This window comes from Thunnus thynnus, chromosome 15 (genome assembly GCF_963924715.1).
Source record: "Thunnus thynnus chromosome 15, fThuThy2.1, whole genome shotgun sequence".
NCBI classification, from domain to species: Eukaryota; Metazoa; Chordata; class Actinopteri; order Scombriformes; family Scombridae; genus Thunnus; species Thunnus thynnus.
This window is the reverse complement of record NC_089531.1, coordinates 20,010,373-20,022,859: the sequence shown is the minus strand read 5'-3', so window position 1 is coordinate 20,022,859 and position 12,487 is coordinate 20,010,373. Positions and strand designations below refer to the sequence as shown.

The 12,487-nt window shown below is 40.1% G+C and overlaps 2 protein-coding genes across 2 annotated transcripts; one reads left to right on the top strand and one right to left on the bottom strand.

Annotated features, from left to right (window-relative positions):
* The first annotated feature begins 3,823 nt into the window (after nt 1-3,823).
* Nucleotides 3,824-6,335, top strand: dlx5a (distal-less homeobox 5a). The gene is made up of 3 exons (XM_067611905.1): nt 3,824-4,520; nt 4,963-5,147; nt 5,384-6,335. The coding sequence occupies exons 1-3, from the start codon at nt 4,163-4,165 to the stop codon at nt 5,696-5,698; spliced, it is 858 nt and encodes a 285-aa protein (XP_067468006.1). The 5' UTR covers nt 3,824-4,162; the 3' UTR covers nt 5,699-6,335.
* Nucleotides 6,336-9,383: 3,048 nt separating this feature from the next.
* Nucleotides 9,384-12,224, bottom strand: dlx6a (distal-less homeobox 6a). The gene is made up of 3 exons (XM_067611904.1): nt 11,632-12,224; nt 10,736-10,929; nt 9,384-10,479 (listed from the first exon to the last, which is right to left on the bottom strand). Exons 1-3 carry the CDS (start codon nt 11,936-11,938, stop codon nt 10,240-10,242), a joined length of 741 nt encoding a protein of 246 aa, XP_067468005.1. The 5' UTR covers nt 11,939-12,224; the 3' UTR covers nt 9,384-10,239.
* Nucleotides 12,225-12,487: the final 263 nt, after the last annotated feature.

Below are 12,487 nucleotides of genomic sequence, written 5' to 3'. Positions count from 1 at the left end.
AATATTAGGCATTAGGGAAAGTTAATATAAGAGAAATTCAATTGACACAGCAGCACAAAGGAATGTAGTTACATCAAAGACAGAAATTTCCATGAACACTTATACATAAAAAAATAAGTTTTAAAAAATAACTAAAATAGGAATAATAGATACGATAAAATAGATCTGTGTGTTGTATATACATGTGTAATATCTGTGGTGGTGACAATAAACTATTAAAACATTTGGTGACATTAAAACAATCTGACAACACCTGGACAATTATTTAGTAGAAAAGGGAACTCCTCAAGGAAGTATACTAAGTCCAATATTGTTTTCAATTATGATGGATGAAATATAGTAGATAAGGTCTATTAATATTAATATTAGGGTCGCATTATTAACAGATGATGAGGTTATGTGGGAAAGTGGAAAAATATAGTTTATAGTTAAGAAGTTACATCAAGCAACAGAGAAAGTAGAAGCATGGGCACCAGGATGGGTTTTAGATTTTAAGTTGTAAAGATAATGATGTTTTTGTTTGTTTGTTTGTTTTTCTGGGGAAGGGGGGGGGGGGGGGGTCAAGTCAAGAGAAAACTTAGAAAGAGCAGATTTCCCTATTATTATTATTATTATTATTATTATTATTATTATTATTATTATTATTATTATTATCATCATCATCATCATCATAATCATTTTTTGATTTTATACCAGGGATATTTTTTTCTTTTTTTTTCATTTTAATTGTCTGATTTACTGCTTAATTGCAGAACTTAAATGTTTTAACCACGTAAAGCACTTTGTAACTTTGTTTTGAAATGTGCCGTATAAATAAAGTTTATTATTATCATAGATTGTGTTCAAGCATTTGGGGATTTAGTTTCACAAGATAGCTTACTTGGAATGGTAGGAAAATGTAAAAAGATGAAAACTATATACATTGGTTTAATCAGATCAGTTCTTGATTATGGCTGCAAAATCTATGAATCAGCTTCAAAGACTCTATTAAAAAAGTACTAGTACTAGCTCTACAGGTGGAAATAAGAAGATCACAGCTAGCATTAACATATTGGCCAAACTTAAGGGAACATAACAAGGATCATCCGGCTCAGTTTATTAAAACCATGTCAAGAGAAGGAAAAATGACAGACAAAGAGTTTTGGTTGGACGATAGAGAACAAGGTCAATGAGAGAAGAATAGCTCATAAAATATTAAGCTCCACTGTGGTTGTAAGTAAGGGTCAATTTGAACCTGTTAAAGAAGGAAAAAGGAAAACAGGCAAAAATTGAAGTCATTAGATATAAAGGAAGTTATTCTGATTATGTTAAAGTATATACAGATGCATCTAAAACACTGCATAACAGAGTAGGGATAGCGTTTATTATTCCAGACTTAAATGTAACATGAAATAAGAGGGTTAATGATAACTTAGTAGTATATATTGGACAACTGATACTCACTCGAAGTTAGATAGAAGAAGTCAAACCAATAAAAATTTAAAAGGTTCTGATTCCAGCAGTGCACAAACAAGTGTTAAATACATGCAGTCAGGTATGAGACATGACATTGTGTTTGAAATAGCTCAAATGACATTCAGGATCAAGAAGTCAGGAATAGAAGTTAAATTCATGTGGATTCCTGCACATATAGGTGTGGAAGGAAATGAGCTGGCAGATAAATAAGTGTGGTAGTATAATATAGCAAGACTGAGGTTAAAATTAATTCAGAAATGAAAAAGAAATGGCAGGAAGAGTGGGATAGAGGAAAATAAGAGCTGATACTACTACAGGATTCAAAGAAAAGTAGGAGAAATGAGAGGAAGCAATAGAAATAGTGAGGAGGAGGACATAATATCAAGGAGGAGGTTTAGTCACACCGGTCTGAACAGTACACTGAACATCATGAATAGCCATGCTACTGATAGTTGTGAGCATTGTGGGCTACAGGAAACCAGCAACAGAGACAGACACTTAAAGTTATACTTCAAAGGAATTGTATGACACTTGGCTTGAGAGAAATGTCTTTTAGAAAGCACAGGACTTAGCAGGAGAATTTGATGTATTAGTTTTATAGTAAATGTTCTGATCCACACGCCGATCCAGAAGGTGGCAGTAATGAGCCTAAAAGCTGTTTGCAAACCTCCAATAAACGACAAAAGAAGGAGAAAAATAAGACAGCACCTGTGTATCTACTTAAATTATTGGTGTCAGAAAAGCATTACAGTGTGGAGACGAGGTTAGAACAGGCAGAGTACTTTGGTAAGACTCTTTGTTGGCTTCAAGCAGTATTAGCTTGTTATTTGTGGTAGTATTTGAATATTGCGGACAGAAATATGTTTGTTTTACTTCACCATAAGATATCTATGACACAGATGTTTGTAATTAACAGTGCTGGTCAACAGGTTTAGACAAAAGTGTCTCTGTAAAGGTTTTTACACACACATACACACATTCACAACAGCTGCCCAGTAGCTTCAAGTAAGCAGCTCTAAAGTGCGTTTGCTCTGTAAAGTCTGTAATGGAGGCAATAACCTACAACCTTTCATTTACAAGCTCTTACCGCCCTGCCCCCCGCTGCCCCACATTATTGTTCTTGTATAAAGTTTGGAAAACTCAGCTATGAAAGCAGCAGGTATGCTCAATATAGTCTTATACTTCCTTTTCTTATGCATTGAGAATTTTTTTTTTTTTTTATTCATAAAATGTTTATTGTATAGGGACAACATGAACTAATGCCACATAGCACAGCATTCATAGCCTAAGCTAGTTTGCAATGCCCGTCTCTATGGTCCTTTAAAATACATAAAACTCAACTATATGTATAGATAGATAGATAGATAGATAGATAGATAGATACATAGATACATAGATAGATACAAAACAGCAAAAGACACAGACATAAACAAGTATCATAAAATGACAAAATACTGGAATCCAAAACTGGATACTGGACAGAGTTTATCCAGCGTATGATCATTTATGATACTAACAATGTGTGATACTAGATATAATGTAATACTATACAATGTATCAGGGAATTTCATACAACACCTGTTGCCATAAAGCCTCTTGGACTCTTTGGTTTGTTAGCCTATAGTCCATGTTTTTTATTTAGTAGCATACTACTCGTTTTAAAGTGAGATCTAATTCATTTAATTGTGGGTTTCTATCTGGGATGAGGTTGCAGCTATTGAACTTGCCCACTGGTCGGCGCTGTTCACCACTGAATGTGCAGACTGGACGGCTGAGCATTGATTTTGCATGCTTGGCAGGTTATAAAATTAGATGAGATTAATCTTTAATGATCCCTTTAGGGAAACTGGTCAATTTTGGCATTAATACATGTCAGTCATGGACAAACACGCATGGGTGTCTTTGTTTTTTATGTGAGAGGGCAACTATTGTTAACTATTGTGTGTGCGTACATATATATATATATATATTTATATATATATATGTAGGCTATATATATGTATATATTAAAGTATATTTTCAACAATGGGATGGGTTGTGTTGTATATTTCATCAGGTTTAGAATAGCCTGTTAAAAATAGAAAATACTATGAATATGAACCTATGAATTCAATGTTATTCTAGCTTTATTTATTATTATTTACTGTTACATGATATTGTTGAAATTTTTTATTTCATGCCGTAATTTGGGGCTTATTTAGCCTAATTAACTTTATAGAATAACGTCGAGTCTATGTTAATAAAATGCATAAATGAAGAATAATAAGACAATCGTAATAATCGGTCAGTATTAACAGCAGGAGGCCTTTTTGTTAATGATGTTTTGTCCCTCTAAATCAGAATAACGTCGATTTGCGACACGGCCAACACTTTAATTGCCCCCATTGATTGATAGTATAAAAACACAACAATGCAGCCACATAGCCCGGGTGGTTTCCCCCCTATAAGAAAGCTGGCTGAGTGAATTGGGTGTAGCTGTGTCTGTGTGCGCCTTGGCCAATGGAACCAGATCCTCCCTGCAGTGCGTAAGAGCGCGATTTAGGATTTAACCAAGTCTTTGCTGCGGGGCTGGCTGCAGTCTTCACCAGAGCCCGACGGCCTGAGAGCCCTTTCGACAATGCAAGTGTAGTTTTCACGCCACTTTGGAATCAGACTGCCTCGTTTTTACTAATTAAATCAAACAAACCCTCGCGTCCCCTCTCGAAGTATGACTGGAGTATTCGACCGAAGGATCCCGAGTGTTAAACCTGCAGACTTCCAGAGCTCCTTTCAACTCTCCACCATGCATCATCCGTCTCAGGAATCTCCTACTTTACCCGAGTCCACCGCCACGGATTCTGGCTACTACAGTCCCGCCGGTGGAGTCACTCACGGTTACTGCTCGCCCACCTCGACCTCGTACGGAAAGCCTCTCAATGCCTACCAGTACCAGTACCCGGGTGTAAATGGATCCGCTGGAAATTACTCGACAAAATCCTACACTGATTACAGCTCTTACACGACCCCCGCCTACCACCAGTATGCTGGGACTTACAGCAGAGTGCAAGCCCAGCCGAGTCCACAAGGTACGGGCCCGCAGTTGTTGTTTTTTTATTATAATAAAATCAGATTATTAGTGACTAATCATGTTGCTCTGTTTAAAAAACGAATCCTTTAATTTTCATCTGATTTTCTCAGTTATTTGCATTTTTTTCCCTTGTTATTCTTGCGTAAAAATCCAGAAATGTGCAATCTGAAGTTAAAGGAATAAATAAAGTAAAAATGCACATTTGTGTGATTGTTAATTTATATTTTACACCACGTGATTCAAGATAATTTTGAAGTATTATGAGAAGACATTTGCTTTCTTTTCTTTTTTTGCCAGTCTATAATTCATTTGGTTCATGAAATAGGATTTTCACTGATTTTAAGGGACAGCTCACCAGAAGACAAAACTGCTACTACAAAGATACTATAATTTATAATGGGCACATGTGCTTATTGTTGTTGTTATTATTATTTTAACAGAAAAAGAGATAAGCGAGACTGAGGTGAGGATGGTGAACGGCAAGCCGAAGAAAGTGAGGAAACCCCGGACAATATACTCCAGCTTCCAGCTGGCCGCCCTGCAGAGGCGGTTTCAGAACACACAGTACCTGGCGCTGCCGGAGAGAGCAGAGCTGGCTGCCTCGCTGGGACTCACACAAACACAGGTGAGATTTTGGATCAAGAGATTTTGGATCTAATTCATGCTTCCTCCATTTTGTAACAGCATAAAATGTAATGTTTGAAATGTTTTTGATGCCACTTAATTGAAATGAATAATACTTTGGAGAGCTATGTCTCTGTGCGTCTTTACGCACTGCGCGTCTTTAAAGCCTATTACTGATATTAAGATTATTACATAAGGGTATTTATATTAATAGTCTTGTTTTTCTCCCTTTTCCAGGTGAAAATTTGGTTCCAGAACAGGAGATCAAAAATGAAGAAGATCATGAAAAACGGCGAGCTTCCACCGGAGCACAGCCCCAGCTCCAGCGACCCCATGGCGTGCAACTCTCCACAGTCCCCGGCCGTTTGGGACACACAGGGGCCCTCCAGGCCGCACAGCCTACAGCCACAAAGCATCAACACGACGGCCTCTAACTTTTTGGAAAGCTCGGGGTCATGGTACACCTCAGCCGGCAGCTCCATGACTTCCCACCTCCAGACCCCTAACTCGATACAGCACTCGTTGGCTCTCGGAGCGGGGACGTTATATTGAAAAACCTGTTGTTCATTTCAAATATTTTTTTTTTTCCTCCTTCTATGGGACTCGTGTTCAAATTTCAGAGGAATATGCAATGTATTTGATGACAGTCATAGAAGAAACGTGTAAAATGTGTAAATGTGTGCATGTAATTTATTGCATTTTTTGGAAGACTATTAAACGTTTAAATGGACAATGGAACTTTGAAACCTCCGGCCTCCCTGCAGTCTCTTCTTATTATAACCCTCATATTTACACAGAAAATCACGACAAGGACCCGCAGACATAGATAATGTTTGTGAGCCTCAGGTGACATTTTCATACAAGGTTGTAAATCACAGCTGCTCAGTCATGAAATGAATTATCTAGAAAATGTCGTAAATCTTATCTGATCAATTTTCATATGCCACGGTCTATATTTATTCCGTGATTTTCATTTTTATTTATTTTTTATTTGTTAAAGACTTCTTCTTTTTTTATGTGTGCAAATATTCCGCAGACCAAGTGAATAATTGTCTTGAAGATGGGCAATGTGGAAGAAAGACGGAAATATTTGCCTTTTTGGTGAGAAATTTGCTTGAAGATCATACTCAATTTAATCTGTTTGCGATTATATGGAGTGGGAGGATTAAGACTTGCAATGCCAATTTTTCACTTCATTAAACATACATTAAACACAAATTTGTCATTGTAAATATATTTCTGAGAAAACATGGCTACTGTGTACTACAATAAGCCATAACCTGACATAATAATTACATTTACAGTTTATTTGAATACCGGTGTTTCAGAAACAGAGTTGATCTGTTATAAGTGAATATATTACAGTTGTGATTTCTGCAGAATATCATTACAATATTTATAAAGTGTCTGTGGAAGTCAGAAGTGGCACCATGATAGTATTTTTATACAATCTGATTTATGTAATAGGTTTTATATCAGAATATTGTCATAATAATCCCTCAGTATTTTGTCACCAATTTCTTATTATATTTATTTTTATAAAATCTTGGGATCACTTTGATTCAAATTATAATAATTATTATTATGATGATATTCACTACTACCTCTGATCACCAGGATGATCACCTTTTTTTTAAATCATTCATATTGTATTTTAGTGGAGAACCTGATTGTGCCTTTTCAGCTGGTTCCAGCTCGTCTGTAAAAGGAAAAATGCCTGCCTCTCGCAGCAGACAGTCTGCAGTCTCTCTCGCTTTGTGTCCCCTACAATTAGCCGCTTTGAATGGCAGAGAGGAGGCGAGGGGGGCGGCACGGAGATCTGAGACAATCCGCATTCCTGTGGGGGTAGACCGGCTCCAGAGCTCTGCCACTCCCGGCCGCAGCCCACCTTCCGGGTAAAATAAAAAAGAAAGAAAAATCCTCCACAATTTCACCATGTTATTAGCAGGCAGTAATACCAGCGCTGCCACTGCAAAAACCGCTAAACAAACCGTGCCACTGTGAGAAACACTGGGGATTTGAAAATTGATCTAATTGAATTTGCCCGGCCATATGCGCAAAGATCATATAAGTGAGATTTTACAAACGAGCATGTTGCACAACCCCCCCTCCCCCCCACCCCCTTTCTCTCTCTCTCTCTCTCTCTCTCTCTCCCTCTCTCTCTCACACACTAACACACTAAACAATGCTGCATCTGACCTACACACTGACCCATGCATTTCCACCTGACACAGAATCCTCTTCCTCTTACTGATTGCAGCCTACTGAATGCATTTTTTTTTTACTCACACATGTACACGTTTGAGCAAAAAAAAAAAAAAAAAAAAAAAAGTTCTATCCTTTAATCCAAATCGCCACACTGCTTGTTGTTGTTGTCAGCCTAATTTCTTCTGTAGGCAAAACGGTAGTCCCGTAATTACGACGCGAGCAGGTCACTCGAGAAATTTAGATTTTTCGCATCGCACACGTGCACGCGCTCAAGAACACTCGAGCGCGCGCACAGCCTCGTGTGCACACACACACACATACACACACACACACAGGCCTCTGTCTTTCTCATACACCAACACACACACACCACTACTGTATGTCTCACACTATCCATCTCTCTCACTCACACACACACACACACACACACACACATACTAGTGGTGCCATTATATCGAGAGCCCCCGTTTATTTCCAACCGAATATTTTCCACTCAGCTAGTTTCCCCCCGTTTTGCAAATCGAGTCTAAATAATGACAGTTAGCTTTACTGGACAGCTTCAACTGTAACACTCCACAATAATTATTCTCCAGGATTAGGGCCTCCATTATCATAATCTGGACATTGACAATTACCTATAATTTGCAAAGATGCGCTTGGTTCTTGATTGCAGAGGGCTTTTTTTTCAAGCTCGCCATCACTAAACAGTGACAGTAATAACAGCTAATTTTGCAGGCAATATATAAGAGCTTACCGGGGTGTGCAAACACTTTCCCACCTGGATTTGCTTATTCAACCACCAGCAGTAAAACCGTGCAGCGCTTTTTTGGTCAGTTTATGTTGAGAAGCAGAGAAAGGTAAGGACGTGTCTTATATTTTCTTTCCTGCGACATTCCTATTTTCTAATCAGAGGAAGCTACAACACTCTTGACTGAAAAATTACAGCTCAATAAGCTTTTAATAGATTAAAATATCTACATAGAAAATGACACTTTGCACTTTCCTACAATCTGTTTTTTAAAAATATATATTTCTTAGAAATAATATTTGGATTGTGGGGATGTTTGCGGGGCTTGTTCCGTCGCTGTTGAAGGATACAGTTAATGTAGTGATGTGTGAAATCTTGTCAGGTGCTATAGGAGCTTTTATCTGAGAAGCCTGCTTTAGTGCATCAGCAAGAAGTGACACATCCCCCCCCACATGCATCCCCCCACCCCCATATCTATCTATCTATCTATCTATCTATCTATCTATCTATCTATCTATCTATCTATCTATCTATCTATCTTCAGTCTCATTTGATTTATTCCATCGAAGCCATTTCCATTTTGCACAACAGGATGAAAAGGTGTCAGTTCTTAGAGCTGAATATGCACAACTGTGTATTTCTGTGAGCGTTGTTGATGTTTACTCGACTGCTGCTTCGGGCTCCCTGCTTTGCAGATCAGATACAGCTCAGATGCTCGTGGCCCAGGAGCAGATAGGCCCCAGCCTGGGGGCCCAGGTAGGCTGAATGTGCGCCAGTGGGACATCCGCGACTTGACAGCTGCATGAAGCTTTTCAGCGTTGTAATTTCAGATAATATCCCGAGCGCTCACTCTTCTCAGCAATTTGTATATGAATAACCGAATAATTTTCCCTTTTGTTCCATCTGTGCTACCTCAAATCCAAATAAAGATGCCTTTTAGTATTAAAAGTGGTAGAAAATTACAGGTAATTATCTTTGACGGTAAAAACGCTGTAATCAGCGGGCTACATCAAAAATTACCCTAATTATGCCTGCATTTATGAGAAAGGGGGAAAAAAAGCCTCACTTGGATAAAAACCCACAAATTGTCCCAAATATCTCCTTCATATTGAACGCCACTGCAGCTGGCTGCTTTGTTCAACATCGATCCCGTGGAGCTTGGCATTTAACGGCCTGAATTAGGACGGAGAGAAGGGAGAAAACATTTTGTCAATACTTCTAATAATTGAGGGTGAAATGACAAGATAAGCTGGACCTGGAGCAAATGTCTTTCGAGGTGAATGTAGACAGCAGCGGGGCAGGGTAAGTTAATTTCCTCTAGTGTTCAGTGCATTTGATAAATCTATATACTGTAGCCTTCTTTAGCAACTTCTGAGCGCTTTGGATTTATTTAAAATGTTTACTCTGATGAAATGGGCTTCTCACAGAGCACTGTGTCATTAGTTTATGCTCATATTGTATGTTAGAAGCTTGTAGACACCGGAGTGACGGGAAATAGGCCTGTTTTTAATGTGATGTGGGCCCAATATGAAGCATAAAGAGGCCTAGTTTAAAATGTATGACTTTCACTTTTTTTTTTTTTTTTTTTTTTTTTTTTTTAGGAAATCATGCAACAGCAGGCGTCTGTTTTGAGTCACGGTTTACTCAATCTGACAAAACATAAAAAGTGTATGTACAACTAAAATCGCAGATTATATTTACAGACAGACAATTTGCTTGGTTTTGCATGTTGGAGAAACAACCAAAAAAAAAAAGCAGTCAGGAGTCCACCATGGCGAAAGGTTCTGTGCGCCACAGCGCAGGGGGAGAGTGTACGCAGTCTTTGCCCAAAGTGGCTAAAATGTCACTGATAATATTTGGTATATTGACGTTCAGATGTTGACATGAATGAAAGCATAACAAATATGCGAGCCCGCTGAGCAGCCATGTACGCTAAAAAAATGGTTAGTTCCCTTGTCTGTGTCATCACAACGAGGCTTGGCTGCGTTTTTTATCCGTCAGCAGAGGAGCAGCGGAGGGTTTTCTCCTCTCCAGCATCCAGTCTCTGCGCTGACACAAATTGTAGGCTACGTTGGAAACTGCATGGCGGAGATCCGGAGGCCTCCAGACAGCTCACTGACCTCCTCGCCTCATCAGTCTATCTCTGCATTGAATCTTGATGTGGGGATGAATACCAGTGAGAGTAGCCCGGCATGTAGCTGTTGGCCGGCATGTTTACTCCTTTGGAAGAGGCCGAGACGTCCCATATTGGGGGAATGGTCGGGGAGCGAGGGGAGAGGGACATGGAGCCCGGTATAGGGTCGCTCTCATGCGGGTTGCCGCCTTGCTTCAGCAGTTTCTTGAACTTTGACCTCTTATTCTGGAACCAAATCTTTACCTGCAGGAGAAGAGGAGAGGGGTGCATGCAATTAGAAAAGGACGTGTATAAAGAGTTGTGATGAGGTTGGTTAATTTCTGCAAAACTGTGTTTATTAATGATTAAAAAAAGAGGATAAAACAACAAAATAATCCACCAAATTTGCAAAATTATAATAATCCAATATTTGTAATAATTTATATAATTACAGATATGATCGTTTTCAGGGGTTGATGTAAAAAAAAAATCAAGCAGTGTACACCTCATCTCATCATACCTGGGTTTGTGTCAGTCCTAGAGAGGCAGCCAGCTCGGCGCGTTCCGGTAAAGCGAGGTACTGTGTTTGCTGGAAACGATGGTTCAGTGCTTGAAGCTGCAAACTGGAATAAATTGTCCGAGGTTTGCGAATCTTCTTGCCTTTCCCATTAAAACGAATTTCCCCGTTTTCAATCACTGTCGTTTTCTGCTGCTCTGCAACAAAAACAAGCAATGTTATTATTCAAAACCACAACCGCGTTGTCTTATATTTTTCTCTGTGTGCAGTGAGATAGAAACATGTCAAACAGATGAAATATTCTGCGAGGGGGGTGAGCATAAAAATCTGAGACGCTGAAATGAAACCGTCTAAAAAATGAAAAAATCAGGCTGATAAACGTTGACATCTCATATTGCCTTTACGCGCCGTGGCAGCCACAATCCTCATACGCTGTCATATTTAGGATATTGCTGGTAATGACATGTCAATTAAATGCTAATTACAACATTCAAGGCGTGCGGGCTGCCTAATTTCCACGAGTAGTTGGTGAGGATTGCACGGTCGTGATGATCACACCCCGGGCATTAAAACAGGTTTTGTGGGAAGTGAGGGGAGTAAACGGGACAACAAAACGGCTGAGAAGGTAATAGGCTGGATCTCGAATTATCCGGTGCCATTTACGCACGATTTTTCTTCATTGTAATCGTCCACCTACGCTTGAAAGATCATTCGTCTGAATTTGGAGTGGCCGTGCGGTGACTTGGGCATGACACCAACACTGGCAGGGAGAAAGGTTTGATCCCCACTGTGGGCCACCCATACTAAAAGAAGGTATGCGCTAATGCTACTGTCAGGCGCCGGGGATGGACATGACTCGGTGTATTTTCCACTTGGCTTGTGAAAAGGGGATCTCTTACCTGTGCCGTCTAACCTTGTCTGTCCTCCCGTGTTGCTGTGATAGGATGGCAGGTACGGGCTGTGGTGCGCATGGCTCACGTAGGGGTAGGGTAACGACCTGTTGTAGGTGTTGGTCCCGGAGTACGCGGTGTTGTCGTGCTGGTGGTGAGCGTGTGAGCCGGAGTGGAGACAGTGCAGCGGGTAGTGGCCGCTGGCCATCGACGGGGAGCTCTGCTGTGAGTGCGACTGCTGCCCAAACTCCATGAAAGCAGACTTGGACGAGTCCTGAGCCTCCAGACCGTCAGCCATCGTAGTCATGGTCATCATCGAATTTTCTGCCTTGAGAGCACTCACCCCCCTCTCTCTCAAGACCAAATCGGTTTTCTCTCTCTCGCTGTGCTGTTGTCTCTCTCCCCTCTCCACCGCGAACAGATATTGTCCTATTAAATACCCGAATTTTCAAGTGGCGTCTTTATTTCCCCCCTGGTCCTGTGATATTCTCACTCAAAGTGGCGGAAGGTAGGCATAAGTTAAGGGAGAGATTTTAAGGTGGATTCTGTTAAAATTGAGCCCTTGCTTCCAGACTTGATGCAGACACTACAAGTAAAATGGTTTGTCTCCAAAGGGCAGCGCCTCCCGATTGGTCATCCAACCCAACGTCATCAGTGCTCTGCGCTTCACTGAGACTTGAGCTGGAGTTAACCCACCTTACCAGCTCCTACTACAACTATGGGGGAAATAATATATGGTGGGAAAGACGCCTAATTCCTACAGACAAGCTTCACACGTAGAACCAGCTCTTTTGGAATTGCCGAGTCGATTTCGTTTTTTCCCCCCAAACCCCCAAATTACGCACGACGCGCATCGTATAGCGCG

Bases quoted from the DNA above. Each gene is read 5' to 3' on its own strand.
- dlx5a (XM_067611905.1), top strand. From the start codon at position 4,163: ATGACTGGAGTATTCGACCGAAGGATCCCGAGTGTTAAACCTGCAGAC. The intron at 4,521-4,962 runs GTACGGGCCCGC...TTATTTTAACAG, and splicing joins AGCCCAGCCGAGTCCACAAG to AAAAAGAGATAAGCGAGACT. The intron at 5,148-5,383 runs GTGAGATTTTGG...TCCCTTTTCCAG, and splicing joins TGGGACTCACACAAACACAG to GTGAAAATTTGGTTCCAGAA.
- dlx6a (XM_067611904.1), bottom strand. From the start codon at position 11,938: ATGATGACCATGACTACGATGGCTGACGGTCTGGAGGCTCAGGACTCG. The intron at 10,930-11,631 runs GTAAGAGATCCC...TTTTTGTTGCAG, and splicing joins GACAAGGTTAGACGGCACAG to AGCAGCAGAAAACGACAGTG. The intron at 10,480-10,735 runs GTATGATGAGAT...CTTCTCCTGCAG, and splicing joins TAGGACTGACACAAACCCAG to GTAAAGATTTGGTTCCAGAA.